Source organism: Gymnogyps californianus, chromosome 1, assembly GCF_018139145.2.
Source record: "Gymnogyps californianus isolate 813 chromosome 1, ASM1813914v2, whole genome shotgun sequence".
In the NCBI taxonomy this organism is placed as follows: Eukaryota; Metazoa; Chordata; class Aves; order Accipitriformes; family Cathartidae; genus Gymnogyps; species Gymnogyps californianus.
In genome coordinates, this window is record NC_059471.1 from 46,616,990 (window position 1) to 46,635,002 (window position 18,013).

Here is an 18,013-nt window from a genome sequence, read left to right on the forward strand (position 1 = left end):
TCAATAACTTGAAGAGAAGTTCCAAAAATAATCTAAATGACATTTCTGAAAGGTTATAGGAAGTTGGTAAGTATTAAGATCCCTTGAATGGCTGAAAATTACATGCTTACATAAGCATAACAGTCAAGGAAACAGGATATTCTGGCCACCAGTGGGTCCATATTACACTGTTTGGCCTATTTCTTGAGTAATTTCAAGAAGAGGCGAGCCTCCCAGTAAACGTTTTTTAGGGTTGTTTATATGTTTGGTAGGTGTGTTCATACAGGAAATCTGGAACAGGGATGCTTTTTTTTTTAATATATGTTCTTCAGAACACTTCCTAAAAATTAGCGCTTGATTAGATAACATCCAGGCCCAGCATTAAATATCAAATTAATGGGGAGAGTAGAAAATGGAAGGCAAATGGAATATCTGCAAAAAGTAGGATAGTATAGTGTCTCAGCTAGCAAGGAGCTCTTATGATCAATTGTAGTCTTATTCAATCTGACTTTGGAAATTAGTCTGGGGACGAAGATATCCAAGGTTTCTGTCTGGAGATTACTGTAACAGAAAGGGCTTATGTTTTACTTAAAGGACATAACTACAGACATCTGTTAATCACAGCCTCCTTTGAGGATTCAATAGAAGATGACTGCCTAGCAACACCTTCTGTATTTATATAGTGCATCCTGTGCATGCTAATAAGTACTCGAGCTCCTCCAGGCTACCCTCAGTTAGCAGTACTTTTCAGACTAAGTGAATAGTCCTGAGCTCCAAGATATTAATGTGTAATTTCAAAGAACAATGAAACCATGTACCATATAACTTCAACTTTGTCAGCTGAACATAGCAACTTTTCTCTAAGGTACGTAGTAAGCATTACTGTTAAAGAAACGGTCAAGACGAAAACCTCCTCTGTAAATTCAGGTCCAATCACCCAGAAAATCTCATAGAACTCAGGGATTCTTTTATGATATTTGGACTGGGAAGACAGATCCACAGCTCAAGGACAGTGTATGAAGCCTGGCAAAGGCATTAGAGACAAGAATGTTGACACACAGTCTGATACATTGTCAGATTTGCTAGACCATCTATCAGAGTGGAAAGGCTGCCCTTTGAAATAGAAGTTGACGGTTTCAAGAAGCTGGTGGATCCTACTGTCTAGGAAAGGAGAAGATAATGTTCCATAGTTCACTGAGTTTTCTATGGTCACATGACTTCTAGCTAGGATCAACTCCTAATCACATCTCCTAATGAACTCCTAATCTCCTATGCATCCCTGTACGAATAAATATGAATACCTTATTTAAATGCATTATCACCAACCCAGGCATTTGAAAGAGATTAACTCCAGACAGAACCATGTCTGAATACCATACCAATTAGGAGCAAATAGTTGGAGTCATATCAGTGTTCAGCTGTTAGCAAGGTTACTGCTCTCTAGTTCTATCCGGTGTGGCTTTTCAGAACTACAATGTGCTGCAAGTCATTATTAAGATTACAGTGGGGCAGTCATTACTATTTAGAGTCATGTACCTACTCAGGCTTCCTCAGGATAGGTCGCATACCCTCCCCTCACCTTCATTTCTTTCCTTCTAATGGGAAATAGAAATAACCAGAAGTGGACCCCTTTGAATTTGTCCTAGCCAAAAGAACAAGGCCATATCTGCTCACAATATAACACAGAGAAATGTGTAGAAGTGCAGAAAGTAAAACAGCAAAGTTCAAGGGCTAAAATACAAAGGGTAGGAGTTATGATGAACATCCAGCATCCACTTTGGCACCATCACAAACCATACGAAATGCAATTGTGTGAAATAGTTTGAGGGACTTATTCCCACAGATATAAGATTTGCTTTTGCACTAAAAGATTAATACATTTTTCTTTAGAAGGCATACTCTTGTTTAACTTGTGCCTTTTTATAGTATAAACACAAGGCTGTCTTGCAGAACAACACTTGTCTCTAAGATTTGCAAAAGAAAGCTAACAGCTCAGAGGTGTAGACTTTGTGCTCCAGTGTCTCTCAAGACTTGCATAAAGATCACCAATTTGTTTACCAATGGTAACATAATTAAGGACCTCAAAGGACCCTACCGGTTGAAGAAGCTGCCTTGAGGGGAAGAAAGTGGAAAAACAATCCTACAAGGCAATTTGTCAGGTCCTTGAATGTGCTCTTACTCAAATTTCTCATACAGCCCCACAAAGACCAAACAGCTTAAATAGACATCCACATTTTAAAGACTTGCAGAAAGTTGCATAGACTAGATTCTACATTCATGGTTTGTTGAATTACTTTCAACTTGTGTTTGAGTTACACAAAATTACTGTTTGTGTTTGAAATACAAAAAGCTTAGAGAATTTTTCTGAGGATTCAGTCAGTGCCTTCTTATTTATGTCAGGATGCAACACAAAATCTTTCTTCTGATCTATAGAATAAGCCTGTCATTGTTCGATCGAAAGATATTCTTGCACCCTTCTACTGTTTACATGAGTGGCTAAGAACAGATGTGTTTCACCAGGAGGCCATTAAAGCATGTTCCTGGAACATCCTCATTTTCTAAACAGAGACCCAAATTATGAGGCTCCTCTGCAAAAAAACAAACAAAAACACCCAAACAAAAACAAAACTACAAAAAAATTTCCCAGAACAAATAAACAAAAACCTACCACCAATTTAAACATCAGAAGCATGGTCCATCAGTGTTCATTAGCCTCCTTTGTTTTTTTGATACATTTCTACCTATATTAAAAACCAAATGGTTTTGGTCATAGTTTGTAACTACCTACACATAAGAGGTACTGGAAACAAAGTCATATCTGAGCCAAATGCTCGAAGTTCAAACAAGGAAGAAATAAAAATTCTTTAAGAAGGAAGTTAAGGTCTTGGAGTCTTTAAATTAAGATGATCATACATTCTAAAATATTGCAATATTCTTCCAGTAGTTGGAGTAAGATGCAAGACCTCTGAATGAAACACTGCAGCTGGTCTAATGCAGCAAACCAAAGTCATAAAAAAAGTAGTCTCTTTGTGATCTCAAAATCTGTCTCAATTTCTCTTCTGCTTACCTGAAAACACATCGCATGTAAACAGTAAACTATAACCATCTTCAAATATCTGGAGGTTCTTACCTGGCAAAGCAACTGTACCGTCTTGTTCCAAAGTTTCAGGGTTTATTCTTATGGCTGTCATACTGTGATTATTTGCATCTCTATATAATAAATAACCCTGGTAAGAGTAAGAATATATATATTGGTATGAAAATATTCTTAAATACATCAAAGGATATTGTCAGAAGTGAAAAAAATGCAATCATTATTTTAGGTATTGTGTAAAAATTTTGGAAATCTTTTAGTTTTACATCAAATGTGCTTCATTTTGACAATCAACTTTTTTCCACTAATAAAATCCTACAATAAAAACTGGAAATTTGACCCCCTTCCTCCACACTTTCTGCATGCTGTAGATCAGCGTGCTGAAGGTCTTATACAGCTTTTGAAGCCACATGTAGTAATTCTGTTCATACGTATATACAATTACAGTTAAAAGCCACAGCCACAGTAAAAATGAATGTTCCTGTCCCCACTTTCCAAATCAACGAAAGATTCACAGGAATTCCAGAAAGGAGATACATATGTTGCCCTATATAGAAGAGTGATTATTAATGGATATTAATATGTGCATTAAAAACCAGAGAATTTTTCAAAAATGTTAATTAACTACTTCGACTCCCACACCAACAAGATTCCATGTATTTATTCTTTCTGAGCTCCTCATCAAAGAAATTCCTGCAAAGGATATGGTGACTTTGGTGACAGCAGCCATGACACAAGGTTATATACAATGAGGTCTTATACTGCTCACCTCCCAACTCCAAACCAGACCTAGGGGAAGGGAGATATTCAGGACTAACGATTTCCTCTTTCTGTTTCTCCATGTGCAGAATACCTTTATTTCCCCAAAATTACCTATTCTGGTCAGCAGCCCGCATCAAGAAGTCTCCTTTGGTATACCAAAATAGTATCTTCTCTCTGTTCATATGTACATATTTTTTAAAGGTTTGATTCAGCCCCCAGTTTAGAAGGTTTCTCTGTAAAAAGATTTGCCTACCTAAAACTCACATTTGAGGTTTATTGTTTATACCTGTAACTTTGAGTGCACTTTTAAACAAACACAGTCAAATAAGTTTTGCTTTAGCTTAAACTAGAAAGGTTGCACAAGCCCCCACCTTTGCATAATGTGCACAGATCCTTAAGAGAGGCAATATGGCAACCTTGCTCTCGTATCTTTTTCGATTCTACAATGCCTGTGAACCCTTCAAAAATTTTGAGGGAGCAGGGTAGAAACACAGTTAGGGAATTTACACTTAGAAAGCACTTCTGCTATAAAAGCAGCTACATGAAAGGAAAAAGATTACTTAAGGGCACTTATGAACATACTCATTCAAGGTGACTGAGGCCAAGCAAAGTAGTATTCACCTACAGGAGGATTGCAGAGGCCAATATGAATAATGACTAAGTAATGATTCTGACAACAGCAGTGTCATAGCAAGAGATATGACAATGGCTTGCACTTGGCTTGACGCATGATTGGCCTCAGGTGGGGATCCTACACATTTAAGAATGGATGCGTTTCACATGAAGGTCGCTAAGGCTTAACCCAGAATATCTTCATCTGTCAAAGAGTCACAGACCCTAATTACAATCATCTAACAACAACAGAAAAATCCAACTGACCCTTTTCCTTCCATCTAAACTACCTGAATTCTCCTGGATGAATCAATCTCTGTGAAATGAGGAAAAACAAACCCACACAAACTAGGAAAAATAAGTAAAGACCATTAAAGTAGATAGAAAAGTTTCAGTCTAAAATAACTTATATGATGAAATAAGAAAAATCACTTGAATTTGAGCTGACTTAACCAAGCACCTGAAGGGAAATGAGACTGAGGGCACATCTTACCTCTTTTAGGGACACATACTTAGCAATAAGTGCAACTTACACTTTCTTATAAATATAGCCCTAGAGTGACATTTTTTCAACTAGCGGTGCCTTTGGGTACAGTCACTGTATGAGTGCATACACCTGTACAAACACTCAAATAAGAACATCAAATATATTTATAGCTATGTAGAGAATGTCCAAATGTGTAACTCTATATAGTGAAACTGTACGGATCCTATTCCTTTCCAAAGTGATAAAACAGGCTCCTGAATGAATGCATCCGCACACATTTGTATTGCGCCAGTATACCTTTTGGTGATGATTTAATACTAAACAAAACTAGATTTCACATATATATATAACTGTAATAATAGAATATATATTTGTAATGAACAATTTCACTTCAAAAGCGTGGCAAGGAGTACACTTAATTTCACGCTGGGACAATGAGATCACGCAGTTAATAGTAAATATACAATAAAAATTGCTCAGTAGTTAAAAAATGAAGTAAATTCATTGTTCTCTGAAATTTAATTTTTGATTTGTTGTGGGGGTTTGCTTTTGGGTTGTTTTGTTTTTGTTTTTTTTGAGAGAGAGAGCGCACGCACTCAGTAGTAATAACAGGATGCACTATTTTTATAATGAATGGCAAAGGTATAAGAAAAGGTGGTTGGTATTCCAGAAACTGACTAACTCTAAAAAACCAAAACATCCAAATATAGTTAACTCTGCAGTGGCAACGTCAGCAATTATCTCTACTTACGGTTTACACACCCTCAATCCTCCCCCAACCAAAACAGCACCTCCTTATTTTTCTGCAAATGTTTTACAATCAATTTATTTTCATAAACAGGTATTTCAAGTATTTTTTTACACTACTTGGTTGCAACAGTACATTTTTACATCCACTGACTTCTTTATTAAAGAAGCACACATCCATTGACTGTACAATTCATAAATTTATGTGTTAAACCATCATATCTTGAGAAAGTCTTTACAGTGACAACACAAATCAATGACACTTTTCATCACTCCTTTCTATATGCCAGTACCATCAGATGTTCCTCATCTTCCACAATTTAGAAGTCAGTACTAAAAAAACAATTTTTATAACTAAAGCCAAAGGAACAATACAATATCCATGTAAGCTTACTCTAAGCCAAGGTCTACTTAAATTACTCATGAGGGATGGGGTGCACATTTTATGTTTTAAGTATTCACCTACCTGAGCATAGCCTAACCAAGACTTTTTTTCCTTTCTGTTTTTGATGCGGGATGTAGAATTGTATATATGGCCCTGAAAAGCAAAAAACTCCAATCATTTAACGAATACCAGAGTGACAATTTTACACATAATCATTTACCACCTAAATAACGTCTTCAACCATACTGAGAAGTGAAAATTGTAAGAAAATGCTGTAAAATTCTCATAGAAATCATTAGAAAAATTTAGACAAACTGTAAAAGAACTGATCATTAGTAAGCTACAAAAGATCCTCAATGGAAACAGGACATCATAAAAGTTAAGTTAAAATATTAACTATCATTCATCAGACAAGAAGAAATCACATTACCCTCACTGTCCCGCTATATCCAGAGCCGATTTTGTAAAGTCCATCTTTACATAAGAGATACAGGAAAAAACCATCGCTCTGAAGTAGGCACTGGTCATCTTCATCTACAGATATTTCTTTCAATGGCCATTTGTGCATCAAGGCTGCCTTCTTTATCCCATTACTGAACCAGTCTTGGATTTGGATTTTGCCCACCAGAACTGCCTGTACACTCCGCTGAAGAGAGTTTAAAATGGTTGGCACCTGAACAGCAAAAGAAATAGCAAGTGAAAAACATGACTATTTTTCAAATGTTGTATTTTCTGTTCTACCTCCAACTCAAAAGAGACAAAGAAATACCTACTCTTATCTCAAAAATAGTGAGGGGAAAACAGTTAACTGAATTTACACAATAGATCTTCTCAGAACTCATGTACACATCATTTACATAAATTCCCAGATACAGAGAAGTTTTAGTGCAAGACCTGAATAGTCTGACAAGCATGGCTGCCATTATTGGTGAGGATAGCAGAGATTGCTTGCAACGTTCTTCCTGTCTCTCCCCATGCAGCTACCAAACTGAAGAGGCAAGCGCAGGAAAGTGCTGTCAAGGACTGTCCTGTACTGTCATTCATTCCCGTGCTACGGACAGTTATCTCCAGAAGAAGCTGGAACAGGGATTCTGCAGATAAAACACAGTAATTACATAGACAAGTCACAAAATCATACCAAGCAATTTGCCAGTCAATGGGAAAATAAACTTACAAAATACATGACACATCTTTCCTCAGCCATTAAGTTTAGCCCTCTTTCCAGACAGAAAAGAAAGCATCCCGTTTAAATAGGCCTAAAACATCCTTAACTTTTCTTTCTTTTTCAGCCAGAAAATGTCGAGTCTTGATAATCACAATGGCCACAGAACAAGAAAAACTAAGTCCTTCTGTTACAGTGGAACACTAATAAGAAATGGGCCAGAAGGAGTTACTTTACCTGCCTATTCAGTCTACCTCATCACTGAGATGATGTGTAGGTCTTGACCAAACTTGTCTAATCTTTATGACCATTACCCATGTTGAAGCACATCCCATTTCTCAGAAACCAGCATTTCAAATCAAAGCTTGAAAATTACTTTGATCATGTGCCTCTTTTCAAGCACTATTTAGCGGCCGAGCATCTGTAACAATCAAGGTGTGAACAGAAATCCACCTCAATTTTTTTGATAGTATACACAAATAATCACTAAGGCAGTAATCAAAACAAAGCCTTCTTTGTAGCTTTTTAATACTCTGTGCATCAACACAAAATAAAAGCTTTCTGTAGCAAATTACTATCATCTTTGGAAATGGAATACTGTTGAGCCATAACACAGGAAAACATACATAGAAAGTCTGAAGATATATTTTATTTATTTTGAAACAACAGATGCTACAGCCTACCCTTCCTTGCATTTCTATAAACCAGTAAAAACTATGAATTAACAAAAGATAATTGGATTTTAACTTAAAGGACATACTCATTCATACACTCAAAGCCATCAGGAGTTCAACTTTTATTTTCAATGTCATTAAAAGTAAAATTAATTTTCAGGGAAGCTTTTGGATGGCCAGAGGAAATAAAAGCAAGAATTCTGACACTTTGTTTAGCAGCTTCATATAAATTACAACATTAAATAGCTAAGCTATAGATTACAACAGCAGATCGCAAGAGAAGTTCACTGTAGAACTATCTTCTTTCCAATAAGACCAAGCATTTTATAGCTTCAGTAAGACAAATGAATCACAATTTGTAAGGTTGTAAAGTTCACTGTGTTTCAGTGAAACTCTGCTTTACACAGCAACAAAACATGACTTTATATATATACACACACACACACACACCTTTACATGCCAAAATTCCTGTTCTACAAAAGATGAATGCTGAGAAAGCACTGGTTACATACACCATAAGGAGTTTACACTCCAGAATAAAGTCAGTCAGTTGAGAACAAGCATGTTACTATCTCACAAATACTTGCTAGTAACCATTTTCTTCTGTCCAACACAATAACAGATGTATGTTAATACAAATACAGTAACAGATGAGATATTACCTAGGACTTCAGGAGGCTCTGATTGCAGGCCTTCTGGTTGCTGGCCCTGGAGCACATTAAGTAGGGCTTGTAGACTCCTGAGACACAAGGATGGATGAGAAAATCTCGTCTCCTTTATCAGTTCAAAGACTTCACATAATCCAACTTCAATGATCTAAAGAAGTACAGATATTTCAGAAAATCTGTTAATACAATATTTTTGGATCTTCATCAATAAAGGTATATCCCAATGTTCACAGAACAAGACAGTTACTCGAATAACAAAAATGTAATACAGAAAACAATGGTAATTCAAAAGAGAATCAATATCAAGAACCCATGTACACAACTGTACTAGCAAATATTACACAGAAGTAATGTCATTATATGAAAGAGCATATCTAAGCAGAGTCATAGTTCCCTGAAAAAATAAGGACACTTAAAATTTTTTTAACAATGTAAGACAAACTGTGCCTCTGAGCCCTTCTAATTTCTATCAAGTTCACACTTTGACAGACCTCTTTTTCCTTTTTCCTTGCTCATTAACATGAACCAGCAAGGTAGAATTGGCTTGCAACCTGACTTCCCATCTTGTGTAATGACACATTTGACAGCTGAACATGGCAGCACTAGTATTTTCCCCTCCAAAGCCTCTGAGATTGTTTTTGTGACAATACAAAAAATAAAGATTAATTGCTTGCCACTAAAACTCTACTAACTGTGTACTCATCACAGACATACATTATGCCAACTAATACAACATCTGTAAGAGTGCTTACAGCCATTCCTAACTTTCCCTTTTAGAATTCCTGAATATTCTGAGATAACAATTATGCTTCTCTCCACTGACTGTTCCCTTTCACTTTCTTCTCAAACTCAGTATGTAATAATGATGAGAATGAAAGAAAAGTCAGCAGGGTTAACTCATTACAAATAAGCAACCATATCTTCAGAACTTCACTATGTGTTTCTGTCAGGAGCAGAGCCCCAATGTTTAGAGTGTTCAATATAGATTCACCCGTGAGTAAAATCTAAGGAAAAAGACTGAAATGTGAAAATAAATAAAATTGTTAACGGAACTGCCACTCATGATTAAAACAGATCTATTCTGACGGACAGCTGTAAGTTCTACTGGATGCCTTGTAACTGTCTTTGCTGTCATTCAATTTATTTCTATTCCTGTCTTTCAGAAGTTATTTTACCACCTGTTTGATTTTTGGAGGAAGAATAGAAACATAATCAAACCAAGTCTTCAAAGTGCAACAGCAATTTTCCTGCAAATTACACCTTACATTTCGTATCTTCAACGGAGTGGGGGAAAACACATGCATGGAATCTACAGGGAAAAACTGTCAACAAAATCACAGCACAGATGGTTTTTCCAGGATCCAAAACTCAGTATCATCTTGCAAGCTAAAGAATAAAATACACTGTAGTACATTTTCAGAAATACCCTGTCTTTTCAGTGATAGTATCTTTGAGAGAAACTGAGAAGTTGATTGTATTTTTCCCAGTTTTCAGACAGAAGACGTCATCTAGCAGCTGACAGAGGCAGCTGGAGAAAGCTGAGAACCTAACACAGTGGAGAAAATAATTTGATGAACTTCCACTACAGTAGGGATCAACAATGGATAGTTCTGCTGGGATTTTGCCTGATCTGCACAGGTTTTGGGTTGGTTTTTTTAGTCTCTGAGATCAAAAGACTGGGTAGGCTTCTTAAAACAGGTCTCTTCATCTTAATAAATGTATGTATATTATATATACATATATATAATGTGTGTATCTCTCTCAACTCCTCCAAACTGTGCACTGAAGGACAGAATAAACAGTTGTTTTCAAGACATCTTAAGCTTGTTCTCGCTGCTTTCTGAAGGGTCTCTAAGCCAAAACAAGCACTGCTGCAGCCTCACGCTCTGTGTGACAGCCTGCCAGCTCTTACTGATGCTCTCCACACAGCCATCCTCCTGTTCCCTTTGCAATATCTTTGAGACTTCAGATCAAAAGCATAAGCCCACCTTATGAAGGGTACACAAAATTCTCGCCTGGATGCAGATTTTATGACCCATAATTAATTCCTAAAAAAACCCCAAGAAGTCTTATCTACACTATTGTTTTATTTCCTTTGTCTTCCCTCTCTCATAACCGCCCAATACTCGCATTTCTATGTTTATTTAAGAATACATAATACTCTGTAAATTTAATACTCTGCATTAATTTATATGTATATTATATACATACAAAAACAATACTTTACACAGGTAACACATTCTCCTAATGAATTTTAAGAGACTTAAAGTCAGTTTCTGAAGAGAGTAATTATTTTTCTTTTATTTTTTGTTACAACTTGAAAATTTTCATTTTTGCTTATTAGCTAAACAGCACAATGTATGCCACTGCAGGAACAAAGAATATTTAAGTCAGTTAATTCCACCTTAATCACCTTAATCCAGCATTTGTTCCTTTTAGTACAGGGCTTTTGTGGATCATCCATAACCCAGCGTGAAGTTTAATACTGGGGGGGAAGCACCTCCTTTTAACTCTAACAATTACAAATCAAATCAGTAGAGCTGAATCTGCCCTATTTCAAGTAGAGGGAATTCCCCATCATCATTAAGGTACTAAATAAATAAGTCAGGCAAAGGCAAATATTTCTTGTAAATCCAAAAACTTAAAGCTATCAAAGCAAGTTACTAAACTGTCCAAACACAACCAAAACACAAACTTTATTGTGCTAGTATCTGAAGATCAGCAAATTGTGTCTCTCTGCCTCTTTTAACAATTGTTAAAAACAATTGTTCTCAATCTTATTATAGAAATTGCACAGGACAACTTCTAATTCTGAAATGTATTCTAAATAAAAGCTCTAACAAACCTGACTTCCTCAAGTTTAAGATTTAAAAAAAAAAAAAGATACTTCAATAGAACACCTTAAATCAACCTAAGCTGCATAAAAAGTAAAATGTTTTCAACTTATTCTCAATTAAACAAAGAATTTTCACAAACAAAGGGGGAAGAAAAAAAAAATCACCAAGGACTAACTTCACCAGTTTAACTCTGGGGAATCTGGAAAAGCACAAATCCTGGCTACACTTTTTTTTGAATCTGACTTTCACCTCACTGTCAAACTCAAAATACATCAGTATTCTTTTTAATAATTACTTTCAGAAACTAGTCTAGTAAATATTGTAAACCTGAGAAACATCAATAAACTTTCTTCTTTATGTTTAACAAACTAAGCCCTACCCAATATTGTTCATTGTACATAAGAACCAGACAATAATATACTCAAAGCATGAGACAGACACCTATATTCAGGATACAAAGACATTTACATAGTTAGCCTCTAAAAGTTTTACTACTTGTGAGACAGCTCCAAGTGGATGTCTTTTTCAAATGCATGGATGCAAGCGAAAATAATAATAAAAAGTGTCTCACCTCAGAGTGACCTAAACAACCCAATATTAGCTATATAATTACTAAAAATACTGAGGTTGTACCAAGCATCTAAGCCATTGTTGAATCAGTAAAAATTCTTGAATTCTTTGATATTTTGTAGATTATTTGCTAAAAATGAATAGTTTGAAAGTATACTGATTTTCATCAATTTTATATTTGCTGTATTAAATGTAACAAAATAGCTCACTGATTTTTTGTTTTGAGAAAGGAAAAGTAAACTTTCCTACCTACAGTTTCTCTACCATTTTTTCTAAGACACCATCTTTTTAAAACTGCACCACTTTTCCAAGTCTCTTTTTGATAAACTCTCCAACACCTTTAACAATACCAATGTTTTAGTTTCCACATGCAAGTGGTCTGTCCATATCACTGGTAAATCTCATCCTTCTTGGAACCTCTTTTAATTTCAAAATCTCTTTAAAACTCCATTCCGTTCTTTATAAATGCTAATAGCTACATTGCCTTTTACTTAAAATTTCAAATTAAGCATCTACAAGAACTTGCCGATTCATTTAATATAATCCACAAGGAGTCAGATGCAGTTCATAAACAACGCTAACTTTATTTCTACTGACCACGCATTATTTTGCAACTATCAACCGTGAAATTTCAGTTACCGAGTTGCAGTTACCTGCTTGGTTATGTTGCTCTGCAATTCTCTACCACTATTTTCCAGTGCCAACTTTGCTCTTCAGATAATACTACCTAAACACAATCATCCATAAAATTCTAATTTTCTAAGCACCTAGAACATTCTACATAATCACTGCTGCAACAACCTTTTAAATTCAGTATTTGCATTGTTTTTAGAGCAAATACAAACAAGGAAAGTTACTCTGAATATGGTTTTTAGACTCAGTAAGCTAGCAATGAACACAACTGAATCCACAGAAGTTACGTAGTACAAAACAAGTGAATCAGCAAATTAAAAAAATTAAGAAAAAAATTAGTAACTCCTATATAGATGATGTCTGACTTTTCACCATTAAGCCTACTACAAGCATAGAAGTAATAAATAGTAAAAAACTTACCCTAACTGTTGAACTACAGTGTCCAAAATCTTAATGTGCATTACTAACTACCTACAGTTATCAGTGCCAAAAGGCACTAAAGCCAAAAAAAGGAAAGATTAAAAAACTAAGATAGTAAGAGTAATTGACAGTTACTGCAATTACACGTATACCTGGCAAACCATCTTAGAAAACACTCCACCAACTGAATTCCAATAGCAAAAAGATTTATTCTCTTTTGGGGGTAAAGCAAGAGAAAGTACCCTGTATCACTACCAGCTAGTAGCCTCTGACATATACAAGAGCTGTCTTATTTGCATTTTGCGTAGACTTTTGAGGCTGTAGATATTTTCAAGTACCGGTACTTAAAAAGGAGTGCAAGTTGAATGTTCACTTGACATTTAATTGACTTTAAAATTAATTATTGGGCAGGCACATAGATCTTCCTAATTCATCAAATCAGATGATTCTAAACTAGATGGACTACAGATAAAACTATAGCTATTTTCCGAGCAGCTGGCTTTAATGCTGTTCTTTATTCCCCACAAAGAACACAGCAACTTTAGATCACATACTTGGCATACTTTAAACAGTATACAGTTACTTGCCTTTGGAAGTTTAATAGGTGGCTCTTTGGATTCCTCTTCTTCATCACTGTCTGAATCCCCACTCTGTACACTGTTCTTTGAAGCCAAAGATACAGATGCTTCCTTTTTTTGCCACTCCAACACACAATGGCGGACATTGCAGTAAACATTAAAAGCTGAAGGGTTGCTATGTAATCTGATATCTGGTATGGTTATTGTACTCTCTAGGTTTTCAGTCTGAAAAACAAGATTAGTTTTAAGTTTATTAGAAGTTTCAAGCTTTGTTAAATACAAGTAATCTCAACAGTCTCAATAATTTTGGCCGATCAAATGATCCTCAAACTGGAGACTGAACTTTCCTGTTGAAGTACCAATTATATTTCAGGCAGAGAAGAAAGGAGGAAGAGGAATAAATTTCAATATATTCCACCTAGCTTTAGCCTCTACCTCTCGTAACTTGATGAGGACACTGGGACGGAAAATGAAAGTAGCTCAGGCTACAGAATGGTCCAAACCTGTGCCACAGTCAAAAGACTAGCAGAATTCAGGATTTATCTTCTTAACAGGGGTCAGTTGTTTTTTTAAAAATTATTATTATTGGATTTTAAAATGCATTATTTGTTATTCTAATTGTTAATTTTAATCTATTGGTAAATAATAAAAATTTAAGCTAAATATATATTAGAAATTAAAAATACCATTAGTTGTTTTGTCATTAAATGAAAACAGATGGCAAGTTCAAAAACTCCCCCAGCAGGATGCTGTGGATAATAAAAACCTAATGGACAAACTACTGAATACAAAAATCTATTAAGGCCTATGAAGTAACAGGACACCATCTTGTTTTCAGAAGCCCTGAGCCACAAAGTAAGAGTTGGAAAACTGTTCTGAGAAACTACCACTACCCTGCCCCACCCTTTCCTTGGTATCTACTACTAATATATTACTGATGTATCTGATATGACTACAGATATGACTGATGTATGTCAGCCACTGCCAAGACACAGAAGAGCCTTCATGAGGCTGTCATTAGACTTGGAAAAATATTAAGAAAAAACATTTTTTGAAAAAAACATCTTTTAAATTCTGCCCCATACTCTCTCTTTCTGCAACAGTAAGATTGGACAGGAATGACAGACGTAAAATTTAACAAACAAACAAAATCCCACAACAAAAAAAAATCCCCAGGCAGGGTTATACTTTCTCTTCGGTTGTGTACTACCAAAGACTAGGCTGGTCTGAGCACAGGATATGAAAAACTGGACTTCAGGCATATGGGAGGAAGCAATTCCCTATAATATCTCGGTGTAGACAGAGGGCACAGAGACTACATAAGGAGAGAAGGCCTAGGTTAAGAGCGCAGGACAAATTTTCTTGAACATGCAAGGCAAAATTTGGAGGAGCATTAGGCTAGACTAAGTCAGGGTCTAACTAACTTCACAAGGTCATTGTGGTTTGTTTCTTGTATTCTTGGTGGGCGGTGAGGGTGGAGGCTTTTTGTCTTTTTCTTTCTTTTTATTTAAGGGGGATAGATACTGTGAATGACCACGTTCGTTTGGCAGGAGAGTACACAGTGAATTATATTACAGTGATTTGGAACAGATCAGAGTGGAAACACTCATACATCTGTGACAGCAGCAATGGGAAAGGGGACTTTAAACTAGCAGAGAAGAGAGGAAAAGAAGTATGAGAACCAGTGAACTGGATAATGTTTTAATGGGGTGATTTATTTTTCTGCAATATGGTAGCCACAACTTTCTACATCAAAACACAGCAATGGTTCACAACATATTTTTATCTGCACTTATCTTTTTATTATTACCAGAAATAACACAGACTTCTAAATTAGACCATTTAATACCATATGTTACAAAACTCAACAAAAAAATTCAAAATAACTTCAAAATATTTCATGGTTTACATATTTCCTTTTATTTTTGACTACAGTATTATTCTAACTGTACTGGTACATATTTGCATATCCTTCCTTTCCATTATTAGTACAAAATTACTGCAAGCTAAAACATTAAGAAGCAATAGCTTACTCTGTAGCCTATTTTGTCCAACACAGTGTGTTAGTAGTTTTTCTTACCCACATCAGTGTTAGCAGTAAGCACAAAAATACAAAGATAATTAAAAAAACAAAAAAGCAAAGCTGGAAAAAGTTCCCTACATACATATTGAAAGTCTGGGTTTTTTTCCTTTTTTTTTTTTTTAGCACAACAGAACTTCTGCCATTAGAGACTGAAAGACAACATAAGTTTAGTCCTTGTTCAATATGAATATCTTTGAAATAATAAGCTGCTGTTAAAAACCCACAATATTAATCAGTGCAAGAACTCAAGATACAACTTTGTATATTATTCCAGTATCCAACTGCATCAAAATAGATTTGGACTGACACCAATGATAATGAGCTACTACATACTTTAAAATGTATTTGGCACCAGAAAACTAAACGGTTATAACATATGACCCTTCTGTATGTCACATATCCATACACATACCCCAAGAGTTTTTGCAGCTGCTGTTAAGACAAACACACAATATCAGCTTTCAGCTTGAAAGCTAACTCAGTTGAACTGCACAGGTTAAAAAAATTATTTAGTAAATTTACTATGCATTTCCTAGTTTACTGACACTTACAGGAAGAGAAAAATATCTGGATCCTCTGAAATATCTCTATCTGAAGTTCACTTATCTAATCAGTACCATGTATTGTAATTATAACTTCTGTGAAGAGTTTCCATTCCAGTTCTTTCTTGTCAGGAGCTCAGCTTAGTCTTTGTTCCAGAACCGCCTAAGTTCTGTAGCTCATGTAGCCTCTTTTGAAATAGGCTGGCCAAATTGTTTAGCCAGCACAGATAATTTTAGACATTGCAGTGCTAGATGAAATATCAATGTATGTTTTCTTGCCTATTAATAAGCTGACTAATTTTCAGAAATAAACTCCTTCCTTATTCTCAATACTTTGCAACTATTAAGTCGTCCCTTACCTAATGCTTTAGCTTTTAAACAGTAAGCACTTTAACCATTCTCTGTTTAGTGTCTCACTCTTCTACAACAGTGCACAAACTATATACAATAATTTCCTACCCAGACTTCACTATAGCACAACATTCTCCAGAAAACCCTGCTCTATCTGAACAGTGTAGCACTAGAATATACAACTCAGAACTAGAGTTTAATTCCTAGCTGTAATGTTAACCCACTGTTTACATTTCTTAGTTCATACCTCCATTTTCCCTTCACAATACCTTACCTCTGAGAACTGTAAATAGTTTGAAACTAGAAGTATCTTATACTCCATTCTGTTATACACTTGACAAATATAGTAGCAATCCTAACAATGTCCCTTAAGAATAATTTTGAAATTCACTACCTGGTTTTGTCCGTTTAAAAACACTGGCCTTATGATTGTACTAAATAAATCCTTTTTTGAACAATAAGTTATTGGGTTGTAAAAACAGGTTAAAACTTAAGGATAATTATGACTTGCATTCTTTCCTGTCTTTCATTTGAGGGGAAAAAAACCCTCAATTGAATTAACATTAAATGTATAAGCATACAAATGCTTAGCAAGTCTCAAGGGAAAAGAAAGGTGCTGAATGACAAGACAAATTGTTTCTGGTTGAAGAGTCGGAAGAGAACTTCTGATCATCACCTTATTCTCTCTCTCTTCCCGCCCCCCCCCCCCCCCCCCCCCCCCAAACTTAACCATAAAGTAAAAACCACTGACGATTTATTCGTGATCAATTTGCTCAAGTCTCTGAGGGGCTTTAACTATAATATCTATAGTTTTCAGGTCTTCAAAACAAACATCTGTTCAAAAGTGGAGGTATATGAGCAGGTTGTATAAAGATCACTTAGATTTCTTTTACAAAAGGCACAGATGGAAGTGATAAAAAAAAAAAGAAACAGGAAAACTTCCTGCCCCTCTGATGCAAATGCTCATTCAGTGAGCAGCTTTTTTTTTTTCTTTTCAATTCCCTTTTTTCTTTTCTTCAACAGTGGTAGTGGAAAGTATTCAAAACAGACATTCAGGAGTTTTTTTCCATATGAGACAAGTTTTTTTCTTTCCAGAATATGACAGATTCCTAACTTCACTGAGGTCAGATGAACTGATCAAGTTAGGAAACTGGGATTTAAGTTCATCCCATCATCAACTGGAAGTTTCCTTTTCTGCAACTAATGAGAGCCGTGGCATTGGGTCGCTCTTCTACACAGCCGTACAAACTTCCCCGATAGTATGAGATTTGTGTTACCACCTGTACAATCTTGCTACTGGCTCATAGATTTTGAGGTAGAACAGATTACTATGAAAATCTAACCACTAACTGTGCCTACAGAACCACACTTAGTAATTCTTATATCAAACTAACAAAGTCTATTTTAATTTACAACAATTCTCTTAATG

The 18,013-nt window shown here is 35.5% G+C and overlaps 1 protein-coding gene across 1 annotated transcript in view; it reads right to left on the minus strand.

The window, feature by feature from the left end:
• MYCBP2 (MYC binding protein 2) overlaps nucleotides 1-18,013 on the minus strand; it is a 209,121-nt gene that overhangs the window by 158,128 nt on the left and 32,980 nt on the right. Inside the window, exons 3-8 of the mRNA XM_050907348.1 lie at nucleotides 13,618-13,833; nucleotides 8,565-8,718; nucleotides 6,961-7,157; nucleotides 6,497-6,739; nucleotides 6,148-6,219; nucleotides 3,110-3,206 (exon numbers count right to left, since the gene is read on the minus strand). Of these exons, the coding sequence (XP_050763305.1) occupies nucleotides 3,110-3,206; nucleotides 6,148-6,219; nucleotides 6,497-6,739; nucleotides 6,961-7,110 (562 nt within the window). The 5' untranslated portion in view covers nucleotides 7,111-7,157; nucleotides 8,565-8,718; nucleotides 13,618-13,833. The remainder of the gene's footprint in view (nucleotides 1-3,109; nucleotides 3,207-6,147; nucleotides 6,220-6,496; nucleotides 6,740-6,960; nucleotides 7,158-8,564; nucleotides 8,719-13,617; nucleotides 13,834-18,013) is intronic.